The sequence below is a fragment of the Dryobates pubescens genome, chromosome Z, assembly GCF_014839835.1.
Source record: "Dryobates pubescens isolate bDryPub1 chromosome Z, bDryPub1.pri, whole genome shotgun sequence".
Classification (NCBI taxonomy): Eukaryota; Metazoa; Chordata; class Aves; order Piciformes; family Picidae; genus Dryobates; species Dryobates pubescens.
In genome coordinates, this window is record NC_071657.1 from 2945869 (window position 1) to 2961486 (window position 15618).

Sequence of the window (15618 nt, forward strand, 5' to 3'; positions counted from 1 at the left end):
TCTTTGTGTTTCATGGTGCTTTACTTGCTTTGTGATCAGTGAATTATAGCCTGATGAACATCTTACCTGGGTTGGTTTCTGGTGCTCTGCTTTAAAGCATCAATTACAACCTCCCTTTAGCTGGAAATTGTTACATGCTGCTTAATGTTTGAATGACATTCAGAAGCTGACTATTACTGTAGTTGTCAGGGGATGTAGTTCCAGAGTCTCCTGTCATACACTTGGCTTGTTACCAAAGCGCTGCCTGTCTTGAGTGGCTTTGAGCTGTTTCTGCCTTTTTCTGTTTGGTTGTTTTTAAGGGGGTTTTGGTGTTGGGTATTTTTTGGTGGGTTTGGTTGGTTGGTTGGTTTGGTTTGGGGTTTTGTTTTGCAAGTAGGGTTGTGTTTAAGAGCTAGGAACCAAATCAGACAGTTCAGAGCACCTGTGTGGATTTTCTGTTGAAGAATCACAGAATGATCCGGGCTGGAAGGGACCTCCGAAGGTCATCCAGTCCAGCCCAGTTCAAGTCTGTGTCATCTTTTATGTTAATGCTAGTTGTATTCAGAGTTGTGAATTTCCCCTTTTTCCCCTTAAAAAAACCCAACTGTGGCATTATTTGTGTTGAGCTAGTCATTAAGCCCAGCAGAGTTTTCAAACATCATTCATGTCCTTGCTCTCTCCAGTTCAGCGCATGGTGTTGGACAGCCAGGAACTGATTCTTAACAGACTCAAGGACATCAGAAAGGTAAATATGGGGAGGGGGGGAAAGCCAAACATGGTATTTATTTTTTTCAATAGCAAGTAGGGAGTCCCCTTCCTTACAAGAAACTTAAGTAACCAACTACTGCCCCAGCTAGCTCATCTGTAGAGAAGCCAAGTGCTGGGACTGAGGTTTGCTTCTGTCTGTGGTAAGTGTTTTCCTCTAGCTGTAGAGGACTCAACTGCTGATCTCAGAGCCATTTGGGGATTTTGTTTTACTGGTGTCTTTCTGCCAAGTGCCATTTGTCCTCCTTTGTTTTGGTAGACTTCGATACGTCAGATGAACCAAACAAGGTTTTACATTGTGGAGAACAGCAAATCCGTTGTGCGAGTCAGTCTGTTTGTGGGTGGCCTTCCACCTCAGCTTTCCCTTGAAGAATACACAAACATCCTCAAGGATGAACTAGCTATTAAAAGTAAGTAAATAGGGGCATTTTGAGGTTTATTCACTTGTACAGGATGAAATGTATTAGCATCTGTTGCTCCTTGTAATTTATGTTTGGGGTTTTTTTTCCTTCTTTAATGCTTTCTGACATCATTTGAAGAACCAGTCTGCCCTGTACCCTCACAGGGGGCTCTTTTATTCATTTTAGCATGTTCATGGTTGCAAAAGAGATGTGACAGCTCCTTTTTCACAGGATTATTACTACACTGCAGAATCACAGAATGTTAGGGGCTGCAAGGGACCTCGAAAGATCATCCAGTCCAACCCCCCTGCCAGAGCAGGATCACCCAGAGCAGATCACACAGGAGCACATCCAAGCAGGTTTTGAATGTCTTCAGAAAGGGAGACTCCACACCCACCCTGGGCAGCCTGTTCCAGTGTTCAATCACCCTTCCAGGGAAAAAAATTATCCTTATGTATCCATGGAACTTCCAATGCCTCAACTTCCACCATCACCCCTTGTACTGTCACTGGGCATCACTGAGCAGAGCCTGGCTCCATCCTCTGGGCACTCACTCTTTACATCTTTATAAACATGAATGAGGTCACCTCTCAGTCTCCTCTTCTCCAAGCTACAGAGGCCTTAGCTCCTTCAGGCTCCCTTCATGAGGACGATGTTCCACTCCCCTGATGATTTTTGTGTCTCTGCACTGGACTCTCTCAGGCAGTTCCCTGGGGTCTTTCTTGAACTGAGGGACCCAGAACTGGACACTATATTCCAGATGTGGCCTCACCAGGGCAGAGCAAAGGGGAAGAAGAACCCCTCTCTACCTACTAACCACAGCCCTTCTCAGAATGGCATTGGCCTTCTTGGCCACAAGAGCACTTGCTGGCTCATGGTAAACCTCCCATCCACCAGAAGCCCCAGGTCCCTTTCCCCTTCCCTGATCTCCAACAGGCCCAACTGATTCATGGGGTTGTTCTTTCCCAGGTGCAAGACTCTCCCCTTGCCCTTGTTGAATTTCATTAAGTTCCTCTCTGACCAGCTCTCCAGCCTGTCTCAGTCTTGCTGAAAGGCAGCACAACCTTCTTGAACTTAGTGTTTAGTGAGAAATCATCACACTGTGTCCAGTTCTGGGCCCCTCAGTCTAGGAAAGATGTTGAGATGCTGGAAGGTGTCCAGAGAAGGGCAACAAAGCTGGGGAGAGGTCTGGAGCACAGCCCTGTGTGGAAAGGCTGAGGGAGCTGGGGTTGCTTAGCCTGGAGAAGGGGAGGCTCAGGGGAGACCTTCTTTCTCTCTACAGCTCCCTGAAGGGAGGTTGTAGCCAGGTGGGGGTTGGTCTCTTCTCCCAGACAACCAGCACCAGAACAAGAGGACACAGTCTCAGGCTGCACCAGAGGAGGTTGAGGCTGGATGTTAGGAAGAAGTTCTTCCCAGAAAGAGAGATTGGCCATTGGAATGTGCTGCCCAGGGAGGTGGTGGAGTCACCATCCCTGGAGGTGTTTAAGAGGAGACTGGATGAGGCACTTGGTGCCATGGTTTAGTTGATTAGATGGTGTTGGGTGATAGGTTGGACTTGATGATCTCAAAGGTCTTTTCCAACCTGGTCTGGTCTATTCTATTCTATTCTATTCTATTCTATTCTATTCTATTCTATTCTATTCTATTCTATTCTGTTCCATTCCGTTCCGTTCCGTTCCATTCCATTCCATTCTATTCTATTCTATTCCGTTCCATTCCATTCCATTCCATTCTATTCTATTCTATTCCATTCCATTCCATTCCATTCCATTCCATTCTAATTTAGAAGTGAAGCACTGAGTTCCTTACAGCACTCAGATTATGGCAGTGCAGTTTAATTCCCACAGCCTGAATGTTCCTGGCTTTTATTAACCTCTGACATATTTCATGTTGTCCATGAGCTCTGTGCCTGGTCAGGGGGAAGGTATGAGCAGTGTGTGCACAAAGACACAGACCAGCACTCAGTGAGCAGGATTTATTTTCCTTCTTTCAGAGGAGTGTCATTAATCTTTTGTCAAAGTATTCTTTCAACCAGCAGGTCCTATAAATACTGTCAGGAATGCATCATGCTTTTAGTTTCAGGAAAGGAAGCTTCATTTCCCTCCCCACCCCCCTCTAGTCTTTCATTGGAACTTCAAGAGGGACCAAACTTTAAATGCCAGCAAGAATTCGTAGTCACCTTTGTTGAAAATCAGTTTGGCTTTTCTAGCTTGCAAAGTAAACTTAGGAGAGGGAAAGTGTTAGCTGGAGGTTCTCCTTATATTTGTATAACTTTTTGGTATTTATTTATATTGTATTTATGTAACTTTTAAAAAATATTTTAAATATTTACTCTAAATGTACCCAAGGTTTTATGTGTTTATGTTTTTTACCCTTTGCAGCAAACGTAGTATCTGTGAGTCATGTTTATCAAGCACAAGGTAAGCACGAAGATTCTCCTCAGTCTCTTGCTAACAATTGTCTGTTTTCAAAGCTGCAGCCTGATGATACTAGAGGGCTGTGAGCTCAGAGTGTGTTAGTCCTGTTGCTCGTGCAAAATGCCTTTCAGATCAAATGTAACATCATGCATCTATGAAACATAGAATCCTGGAATTGTCAGGGTTGGAAGGCACCCCAAGGATCAGCCAGTTCCAACCCCCCTGCCGTGGGCAGGGACACCTCACACTACAGCAGGTTGCTCACAGCCACCTCCAGCCTGGCCTTCAAAACCTCCAGGGATGAGGCTTCCACCACCTCCCTGGGCAACCTGTGCCAGTGTCTCACCACCCTCATGGAGAAGAATTTCTTCCTAACATCCAATCTGAATCTACCCACTTCCAGTTTTTTGCTCCCTGTAAGGAATGGATTGCTGTTACCTTAGTAAAAAAAATAACTAAAAGCATGGTTTCATGCCTCACCTACCAGCAAGTGGTATTATTCCATCATAAAAAATGAGTTTTGAAGGTGCAGTTCAACTGAATAGTCTGACACCTCTGAGCTGCTAAAAAACGTTTCAAGTGTCTTTATTTTGACTTCTCAAACGACTAAATCTGGTCCTGCTTTTGAACTTGATGGGGTTGTTTCACAGTCATTGTTTCCTGAGCAGAGTGCTAAGTGGGGATTCAGTGGCTGTGAGGAAATCAGTGCCCTCATCTCATCTCGTCTCTGCAGATTCGCCCTTGGAGCTGCTGCTTTGCTTTTGCTGAATTAGTGTTGTTTTTAGCAAGGTCAAAGAAGCAGTGAGGCTTCTGAGAGCTGGGGCAGCAGTGACCCTGTGCAGCTGAGTGCAGTGGTCAGGTGGAGATCTGTGTTTGGTAAAACTCAGAAGTGTGGAATTTATCTTTTGTAGCTGTAGGAATCCATACCCTAGAGATCTTTCATGTCCTTTGGTAGGCTTGACTTTCTCATGACCACCCGGTGAATCTTTCCCTAGTGTGTGGTTTTGAAGACGGATGCACGTTTCCTTTGTGTGCTTGCTGTCTCCACTGCAAAGCCATCAAGCTTTCAGATCTGCCTTCTCCTTTTCATACTCACAGTGGAGAACAGCTGGTTTTGTGACCCTCTTCTTCTGTCACAGCCTCATTTAAACACCCTCCCCTGCATGGGGTTTGTAGATGTTTCTGCCCAGATGAGACTTTTGTTTGTCTTTGTATTGTGGGGTTTTTTTTCACTGAGTATTTTTGTGTTTCTGATAACTTCTTGACTCTAACTTTTGATTGTAAACAGCTCACTTCTCACATTCTGTCCATCACACACTGTCACCTTGTCCTGCCCTGTTTTCCTCCTCACTAAGTACCTTACTTTAACTTGGTTTAACTAACTTCTGTTGTTTTCCCTTTTGTGCCTTCCCTTCTCCCTCAGCTTCCCCATACAGGACCAAAGCTGGCATAAAGACCTGAAGTTGATTCTCAATCAAATACTTGCTTTTACTTTCATAATTCATAACAAAACAAACACACCCCACACCCCCAACTCAATTTTAAAGCCATGAAGCTTCCGGATGTGTCTCCATTTGTCAGTGGAGAGCAGAGGTGTTCTTGTGACCCTCTTGTCACAGCTTCATGTAACCACTCTGACCTGCATGAGGTTTTTAGCTGTTTCTGCTTGGATGAGATTTTTATTGTTCTTTTTGTGGGTTTTTTTTTGTTTGTTTGGGTTTTGTTTGGGTTTTTTCCTTTGTTAGGTTTGGTTTGGGGTGGTTTTTTTTGTTTTGATTGGTTGGTTGGGTTGGGTTGGATTTTTTGTTTGGTTTTTAGGGTGGGGTGTTTTTTTTTTCATTTTCTGAGTGTTTTTAATTGATGATAACTGTAGTAATTCTAAGTGAGATACTGTCAAAGAGTGGCACTGCTGGATTTTCAATGATGAGACACAAAGCCTGGTACCTTTGTCACTTTTACATGATGAGAGAAGCCTGTTAGTTGGGATGAAGTGCGTGGAAGCAGACCATACTTATCTAAACATGCATCAGTTCTGTGCTGCAGGTCCTCCTGGTCCTGAAACTCCCCTGCTTTAACAAAAATCTGGGGTGTCTTGCTGGGTTTGAAGGCAGGCCTGAAAAAGCAGAGCAGCCCAAATCACTGATAAACAGCACCCACAGGCCTTGCAGAGCGGCTTGTACTGAACAATGTCCCGAGCAAACCGAGCGAACCTTTTGGCTGTGATGTGATGATTCTGGTTTCCTACTGCTGATAGAAAATATGAAACACAGTTCTCCTGCCTCTTCACAGGTGCTGTGGTACTCGACATTTCATGCTTTTCTGAAGCTGAAAGAATATATATGCTAGTTAAAGATACCACTGTCAATGACAAGCCTCTGAACGCCGTGGTGATTCCCGAAGTCGTGGTAAGAGATAATGGGTTTGAATTTAAAATGTGTCTTTGAAAGAGAAGTGCAGCCACCTTAAGACTTTTCCTGCTGGGAGTAAATGAAAAAAAATGTGTTCAGGAGGTTCTCCTCCCCCCTCTACCCTGCCCTGCTGAGAACACAGCTAGAACACTATGTACAGGTTTGGACGCCCCAGTCTGCTGGAGGGAGTCCAGTCGAGAGCTACAAGGACAGTTGGGAGACTTGGAATATCTCTGCTGTGAAGAAAAACTGAGAGGTCTGGGGCTGTTGAGTCCAGAGAAGAGAAGGCTGAGAGGGGATCTTATCATTGTCTACAAATACCTGAGGGGTGGGTAACAGGATGAAGGTGCCCAGTGACAGGACAAGGAACAGTGGGTACAAGATGGAACACAGAAGGTTCAACCTCAATGCAGGGAGACACTTCTTTGGTGTGTCTATAATATACCTGAGGGGTGGATAACAGGATGAAGGTGCCAGGCTCTGTTTGGTGGTGCCCAGTGATAGGACAAGGAACAGTGGATACAAGATGGAACACAGAAGGTTCAACCTCAACACAGGGAGACAATTCTTCGGTGTGAAGGTGCTGGAGCACTGGAACAGGCTGCCCAGAGAGGTTGTGGAGGCTTCTCTGGAGGCTTTCAAAACCCCCCTGGACGTGTTCCTGTGTGACCTGTCCTAGGTGATCTTGCTGTGGCAGGGGGATTGGACTGGATGATCTCTGGAGGTCCCTTCCAACCCCTAACATTGTGTGATTCTGGGGTTCAAAGGAGTCACACAGTGAGTTCCTGTAAGGAGTGTGGTGAAAAAGAGAAATACTTGAGAGCCTGTACTTCATGTGTGTGATCTGCTCCTGGGAGTGAAGTCAACTGTCCTGTTGAGTTGTCAGGATTTGCAATACAACTGCAAGATTGCACAGCTGTAAAGGGGAGAAAGGCAAATTTATTCTTTTCCTTTTTATGTCTTTCAATGATCAAAAAGTTAGGTGGGGTTTTGGTTTTAGTTTTAGGTGGCATGTCAAAAGGTTTGCAGCAGCTTTGTTTTAGGGTCTAAATGTGTTTCCTTGGTAAGCACAAGGTAATCTCATTCACAGTATCTCTATTTCCTCTTGTCCTGTGACACAGGGACCTGAAATGCTGCACTGTGGATTTCAGAGGACACAGTGCAAGAGTCCTCTCACAAATTCGTTGGTTGATTTATGATTTTTGTGTGTGTGTGGTTACAAATCACTTTTCTATGAACCAGTTGGCTTAGCAATAGATTTCAGGTTAACAGAGCAGATACAGCATGGAAAGAGGGAAGTGGCTCACTGAGCCAAAGTGATTTGGAACCAGGATGGGGATAGGTTCTGTCCAAAAGAGTGTGCAGCTTTGGTTGCTTCCTGCTGTGCTGTCACATATCTTGCAGTTTCTGTGGCCAGTGAAGTGAGTGACTTACTTTGACTCCTTAGAATTCTCTCTGTGTGTATACATAAATAGTGGGAATTGTGAAACAACTTTAGATGGGAAAGTCTCAAGTTCAGCTGCCATATTTCCTGGCTGCCTTCCTGCTTGTGCCATTTAGAGAGTCCTGTGCTTGTCAAAGTTGTCTGAAGGCAATCTTAATCTTGAGCAGACAGTAGAGGCAGTGCTTAAGTGAAACTGGCAAGACTAGAAACTATCTCCTCTCCAAAACAAGTGATGGCCTTGTTCTTCTGCATGCATAGGCATCATGTCCTGTGAGATCCTTAGAAACCAAGGTCCCCCCTCATCCAAACTAGGTTTAGAGGTTTTGTTGCCAGGCAGAGAAGGCAGCATGAAGATGGAGCTGCTATTGCATGCTTGTTTTCAAAGGATGTGGTGGGTTGAAGTTTCCCCCCAGCATTAACTTTAGCCAGACTAACTCAGTTAGGAGCAAATGAAGCAAATGCCTTATGAGCCTGGACTTTGTGCATGGTGTGTGAAGCTGAACATGCTCCCCTATGATGACATGTGTCTGGATTTTCTGACATCAGATATGTTTGAAGTGAACTTCTGGATGCCAGGAAAATATGGACAGTGCCACCTGTTATCTAACACAAGATACCACAGTTCAGGAGATGGCTAGGGGTGAATTCCTAATAGGGAATCATAGAATTGTTTTGGTTGGACAAGAGCTTTAAGATGTAGTCCAACCACCACCTAACTTGCCCAGTTCCAGTGCTAAACCATGTCCCAGTGCACCACATCTACACAGGTTGGACTCAATGATCTTTGAGGTCTCTTCCAACCTTAGTGATACTGTGATATGTGTCTTCTAAGCATCTCCAGGCAAGGGGATTCAGCCACCTCCCTGGGCAGCCTGCTCCAGTGTTTGAGAACCCTTTAAGTGATGAAGCTTCTTCTAAAGGCCAACCTAAACCTCCCCTGGTGCAACTTGAGGCCATTTCCTCTTTTCCTATGATTTGTTACTAGGGAGAAGAGACCAATCCCCACCTGCCTCCATACCTCCTTTCAGGCAGCTGTAGAGAGCCAGAAGTCCTCCTCTCAGCCTCCTTTTCTCCAGGCTGAACAACCCCAGTTCCCTTAGCATTCCTCATCATCCCTGTTCTCCAGACCCTCCCCCAGCTTCACCACCCTTCTCTGGACACACTCCAGCACCTCAATGTCCTTCTTGGAGTGAGGGACCTAAAATTCAACCCAGTATTCAAGGTGCAGCCTCACCAGTTCCAAGTGCAGGGGCACAATCCCTTTCCTGGTCCTGCTGATCACACTATTCCTGATCCAGGCCAGGATGCTGTTGGTCTTCTTGGCCACCTGGGCACACTGTGCTGCTTAAACATTCTTAATATGTAAGAAGGGGTTGGGGGGATGTCCACCTGCACATACATTATCTTTCTAATCCAGCATGTACTGTTGGTGTTTGGTCACCTGGCTGAAATGTGTCAGGAGCTAATACTCTGAGTGTTGTTCATGTGTGCTCCAGCCACCTGGCTTATGCCATTCACTAATTACCCAGGATAAACTAGTGAGTGATTGTTGACCCTGCTTTGGGGAGCAGTTGGACTAGATGACCTCCTGAGGTACTTTTCCACCTAGATGATCCTTTTGTCCTGTGATACTGTTAGCCTTTGTTTATGCCTTGTGTCCATGACCAGTCAAATACAGAGCCAAGAAATGCTTGTACAGAGCCTGAGCACAATACTGAATTTGTGCTGTGTTTGATGTTCCTCTTGTGGGTGAAAGACAAAGAAATCACAGAATGGTTTGGGCTGGAAGAGAGACCTTAAAGATCATCTAGTTCCAAACCTTGCTGCCATGGGCAGGGGCACCTTCTACTAGGCCAGGCTGTTCAAGGCCCCATGCAACCTAGTCTTGAACACCTTCAGGGATGGAGCCTCCACAGTTTTTCAGGGCTACTTGGTCCAGTGCCTCACTGCCCTCATGGTCAAGAAATTCTTTCTAATGCCTGATTTAACTTTAGCTTTTTCCAGTTGTAAGCCATTACTCCTTGTCCTGTCCCTGTCTTTTTAAACAGTCTCTCCCCAGCTTTCTTGTAGGCCCCCTTCAAATCCTGGAATGCTGCTAGAAGGTCTCCCTGGATCCATGATTCTCTTCTCCAGGCTGAACAAGCCCAGCTCTCTCAGCCTGACTTCACAGGAGAGCTGCTCCAGCCCTCTGGGGCTAATGTGTAGTCTCAGAAGTGATAAAACAGAGGCCAAATTATAGCTAAAATTAAACAAATAAACAACAAAAAAATCAGGAAAACCAAATCCAGCCAGGCCTAACCAAACAAACCAGACCCAACCAAGCAAGCCAAACCAAGGCAAACCAGACAAACCAAAACCAACCAACCAAGCCACAACCAACCAACCAAGCCACACCAAACAAACCAAGGCAAACCAGACAAACCAAAACCAACCAACCAAGCCACAACCAAGCCAAACCAAACAAACCAAACCCAGCCAATGAAGCCAAACCAACCAAACCAAATCCAACCAACCAAGCCAAACCAACCAAGCCAAACCAAACTAAGAAGGCCAAACCAGACAAACCAAAACCAACCAACCAAGCCAAGCCAAACAAACCAAAACCAACCAACCAGGCCAAACCAAAGCCAACCAGGCCAAACCAAAGCCAACTAACCAAGCTAATCCAAACAAACCAAACCAAGCCATACCAAACAAACCAAAACCAACCAATCTACCAAAACAAAACCAACCAAGCCAAACTAAAACCACCCAAGCCATACCAAACAAACCAAAACCAACCAAGCCAAACCAAAACCAACCAAGCTATACCAAACAAACCAAAACCAACCAATCTACCAAAACAAAACCAAGCCAAACCAAAACCAACCAAGCTATACCAAACAAACCAAACCCAACCAATCTACCAAAACAAAACCAACCAAGCCAAACCAAAACTAACCAACCAAGCCAAACCAAAACCAACCAAGCTATACCAAACAAACCAAAACCAACCAATCTACCAAAACAAAACCAACCAAGCCAAAACAAAACCAACCAAGCCAAAACAAAACCAACCAAGCCAAAACAAAACCAACCAAGCCGTACAAACAAACCAAAACCAACCAACACAAAATAAAACAAATCAACCAAACTCAAACCAAACCAACCAATCAAAACAAACCCTGAACAACAATAAAGCAAACCAACCCTTCTTAAAAGTCAGTAAAAGCACAGAAGTAAGTTGGTGGTTATGAGGTTGCTGGTACTTTGTTTTCTGAAGCTGAGACTCACTCTGTGCCTGATACAGCTTCTGAGGAGGAGGCCCAGTTCTAATTTCTCATGGACAGGTCTGCCAGAAGCAACTCATCCTCTTGTTATCATGACTGAAAGATTTAATGCAGAGTCAGTTTGCTTTAAGTACTCATTAGGTAGTGGAGCAGTTGGTGTCATCAGCTGTGCTGGTCCCTTCTGATGTTCTATTAGCCTGCACCTTTTGAGAATTTAACACTTTTTCACCTCACAGTGCTCAAGTAAATGGAAATACTCTCTTTGTGGGAGAGTGGAAGACCCCAGAGTCTCCTGGAACACTGTTTTCACTCAGGTGAGGGAATTGTTTGGGTTGGAAAAGACCTTCAAGATCACTGAGTCCAACCATTCTCTAGCTCTATCAAGTCTGGTTCAGAGCCATGTCCTTCAGCACCACATCTCTGCCTCTTTTAAACACCTCCAGGGTTGGTGATTCAACCACCTCCTTGGAGAACTGTCCCAGTGTTTGAGAACCCTTTCAGTGAAGAAGTTTCTTCTAAGGTCCAACCTAAACATGCCCTGGTGCAACTTAGCTGTCCTGTGTGAGGACCTGCCAGGTCAGTTTGGTATCACTCTTGGGTGGCATGTCAAAGTGAAAGATACTTTGAATTGGAAGCTGAGTTACCAGAACTCCTTTTGCAGTGCTGGCAGACAAGACCAGCAGAAAGTTGTGAAGGTGAACAGTTTTTTGTGGCTTCTTCACAAATGCCACTTAGCAGTGGAGTGCTCCTGACCTGCTGTGTTAGTGCCTCTTAAGAGCATCAGAAAAAAGATGTGGAAGTTCCATTTCCTTCAGCCCACTAATTCCTCACACAATTGTTTCCAACTTAAAAGCATGACAGCTTAATGGCCCTCTTGGCCAAAACATCATGAAAGGTTGCTTCCCAGTCTTCTTCCACCTCTGCAGTTCTCCAAAACCAGTGGATGCTTCACTGGGTTAAGAACTGCCTGGAAGGTTGAGCTCAAGAGTGGTGGTGAATGGAGTTAAATCCAGAGGGTGGCTGGTCACCTCTGGTGTTCCCCAGGGCTCACTACTGGGACCACAGAATCAACAACGTTGGAAGAGACCTCAAAGATCATCAAGTCCAACCTGTCACCACAGACTCATGACTAAACCATGGCACCAAGTGCCACATCCAATACCCTCTTGAACACCTCCAGGGATGCTGACTCCACCACCTCCCTGGGCAGCACATTCCAATGGCCAATCTCTCTTTCTGTGAATAACTTCTTCTTAACATCCAGCCTCAACCTCCTCTGGTGCAGCTTGAGACTGTGTCCTCTTGTTCTGGTGGTGGTTGCCTGGGAGAAGAGACCAACCCCCACCTGGCTACAACCTCCCTTCAGGTAGTTGTAGAGAGCAAGAAGGTCACCCCTGAGCCTCTTCTTCTCCAGGCTAAGCTACCCCAGCTCCCTCAGCCTCTCCTCGTAGGACTTCTCATTAATATCTTTATCAATGATCTGGATGAAGTAAATTTGCAGATGACTATGAACTGGGTGGGACTGTTGATCTGCTTGAGGGTAGGAAGACTCTGTACAGGGATCTGGACAGGCTGGATCAATGGGCTGAAGTCAGTTGGATGAAGTTTAACAAAGCTAGGTGCTGGGTCCTGCCCTTGGGTCACAACGACCTCATGCAATGCTCCAGCCTTGGGGCAGAGTGGCTGGAAATTGCCCAGCAGAAAAGGGCCTGGGGGTGCTGGTTGACAGCAGCTGAAGATGAGCCAGGGTGTACCCAGGTGGCCAAGAAGGCCACCAGCAGCCTGGCCTGGATCAGCAGTGGTGTGGCCAGCAGGAGCACAGCAGTGACTGTGCAGCTGCACTCAGCACTGTGGAGACCACACCTTGAATACTGGGTTCACTTTTGGGGCCCTCACTACAGGAAGGACATTGAGGGGCTGGAGCAGGCCCAGAGATGGGCAATAAAGTTTCTGAAGGCTCCAGAGGAGCCTTGTGTGACAAGAGGCTGAGGGAGCTTAGATTGTTTGGTCTGGAGGAGGCTGAGAGAAGACCTCCTTGCTCTCTACAACTCCCTGAAAGGAGGTTGGAGTGAGGTGGGGGTTGGTCTCTTCTCCCTAGTATCAGGTGAGAGGATGAGAGGAAATGGCCTGAAATTGTGCCAGGGGAGGTTTAGGTTGGAGATTAGGAACAATTTCTGTGCTGCAAGAGTGGTCAGGGATTGGAACAGGCTGCTCAGGGAGGTGTTGGAGTCCCCATCCCTGGAGGTGTTCAAGAATCATGTGGACGTGGCACTCTGGGGCATGGTTTAGTGGATGTGGTGATCTTAGGCTGCTGGTTGGACTGGACAATCTAAGAAGCCTTTTCCAACCAAAACAATTGTATTGATTCTATTAAAAAGTAAAGAAATTTCTTGAGCTCCTGCTGTGCTGACCCAGCTGCTGCTCCAGTTGTGCTGAGACACCTCGCACGTGATTCCTCATCCCATGCAACGACTCCTTTCTGGCCAGGGGGAAGGAAGTCTGTGCTGGGGGCATCGCTGAGTCCTTGCCTGTGGGACAGGCTGCAGACAGCCCACCTGCAAGTGCAGGATTTTGTTTGGTCACTTAAAGATATCTGCAGCTCCTGGAGACAACCCCCAGCCCTGTGGGCAGGCCTGTGGCACAGAATGCCTTGTTCTGCTTTGCGGGGTGGGATGTGATTACAGGGCACACTCAGCAGAAAGGGGATTAGCAGGGACAATAAATCTTCTTGCCCCAGCCCAAAGCTGGGTTGTGCTAATCCTGACCCACCAAGCAATGCACACAGTGACTGTCAAGAGTGTCTAAATCACGCAGCCTCCTTCAGCTGCCTCTAAGAAACCAGCAGTAAATTCCCTCCTGAACGCCAGCCAACACAAAACCTCCTCTGCAAGATCTCACTCCTCCAGCAGAGCACTGAAGCCAGGGCTAAAGGGGGAAGGGAGTCCTCAGGCTGTGAGTCACACATGCCCTTCTGCCCAGGAACAAACTCACTTCTAGGCCCCCACTGGGACTTTATTAAGGGATTAAAAGAAACTCTGCAGCGTGAGAGTGCTACCCTTGTGGCCGTCCGGCATCGTAAGGCAGCAGCCCTGCTGTGATGCACAAGCTGTCCAGGAGTCTTTAACCCCCACTGAAGAAAAAAATCATTGTTTTAGTAGAAAATGACCTGTATCTGGGGATTTTGCAGCATTTCCTACTCCTTCAGGTTTGATGAGGAGTGATGATGGGAAGCAAGTTAATTGTAGGGCTAAACTTTTTCACAGGATCGCACAGGCTCACAGGACGTCAGGGGTTGGAAGGGGACCTCCAAAGATCATCAAGTCCAACCCCTCCTGCCAGAGCAGGACCATAGAATCCAGCACAGGTGGCACAGGAATGCATCCAGATGGGGCTTGAAAGGCTCCAGAGGAGGAGACTCCACAACCCCTCTGGGCAGCCTGCTCCAGTGCTCTGCGACCCTCACAGTGAAGAAGTTCCTCCTCACGTTGAGGTGGAACCTCCTGTGCTGGAGTTTCTATCCATTGCCCCTTGTCCTGTCACAGGGTGCAACTCAGCAGAGCCTGTCCCCTCCCTCTTGACCCCCAGCCCTTAGATACTTAGAGACATTTATTTAAATCCCCTCTCAGTCTTCTCTTCTCCAGACTATTTTCTACAGTACTTCTGTTTCCTACAGTACTTCCATTTTCTACAATACTCCTGTTTCTTCTATATAGTCTTCAGTTTAGTCCTCAGTTGGGTGTAGTTGGGGTTTCAGATTAGAAGATACTTGAACAAAGATGGATTTGGGTGGTAGGAACAAGTTCTTTACCAAGAGGATGGTGGACACAGTGGAACAGGTTGCCCAGGGAGGTGGTTGGTGCCCCATCCCTGGAGATCATAGAATCAATAAGGTTGGAAAAGACCTCAAAGATCATCAAGTCCAACCTATCACCCAAGACCTCATGACTAACTAAACCATGGCATCAAGTGCCATGTCCAGTCCCCTCTTGAACACCTCCAGGGATGGTGACTCCACCACCTCCCTGGGCAGCACACCAATGGCCAATTACTCTTTCTGGGAAGAACTTTCTCCTCACCTCCAGCCTAAGCTTCCCCTGGCACAGCTTGAGACTGTGTCCTCTTGTTCTGGTGCTGCTTGCCTGGGAGAAGAGACCAACCCCCACCTGGCTACAGCCTCCCTTCAGGTAGTTGTAGAGAGCAAGAAGGTCTCCCTTGAGCCTTCTCTTCTCCAGGCTAAGCAACCCCAGCTCCCTCAGCCTCTCCTCACAGGGCTGTGCTCCAGGCCTCTCCCCAGCCTTGTTGCCCTTCTCTGGACATGTTCAAGAATCTCAATGTCCTTCTTAAATTGAAGGGCCCAGAACTGGACACAGGACCAGTGCCAAGTACAGGGGCAGTGTATATATATATATATGTAGATATGTGTAGATATGTGTAGATATTCAAGGTGAGGCTTGACAGGGCTCTGGGCAACCTGATCTAGTTGAGGATGTCCCTGCTAACTGCAGAGGGGGCTGGACTGGATGGCCTTTGGAGGTCCCTTCCCACCCAAACCCTTCTGTGATGACTGCTGAGTTCACACACAGATGTGTTGTTACCTCCAGACGTTTCCCTGCCGCTGCTTGCGAGTCCTTGCGGCGTTCACGGTGAATGTTTCATGCTGGGGGGTCGTGGGGGTTTGTGGGGTGGGGGGGGGGGTTTGTGTACAGTTAGGAAATTTAGAGGGCAGTTTTGCAGAGAGTGTAAATACATCTTTGCAACAATATAGACAGATAGATAGATAGATTTACTTGGGTAGGATCTCAGATGACTTCCCCCAAACCACAGCTGTGCGGCTGAGTGCCTCTGAGCTCACCACGTCTCAGAAATCGCTGCGATTCCCCAAAGCTCCTGGTGGATTTATTTTAGTTGCTGGGGCTTTCAAAACCCCCAAGTGCC

General features: G+C 46.8%; 1 protein-coding gene across 1 annotated transcript in view; it reads left to right on the forward strand.

The window, feature by feature from the left end:
- The window catches only part of DGKQ (diacylglycerol kinase theta), a 154067-nt gene that overhangs the window by 108326 nt on the left and 30123 nt on the right, over positions 1-15618 (forward strand). The window contains exons 13-16 of the mRNA XM_054178888.1: positions 663-724; positions 1004-1154; positions 3527-3565; positions 5852-5967. Of these exons, the coding sequence (XP_054034863.1) occupies positions 663-724; positions 1004-1154; positions 3527-3565; positions 5852-5967 (368 nt within the window). The remainder of the gene's footprint in view (positions 1-662; positions 725-1003; positions 1155-3526; positions 3566-5851; positions 5968-15618) is intronic.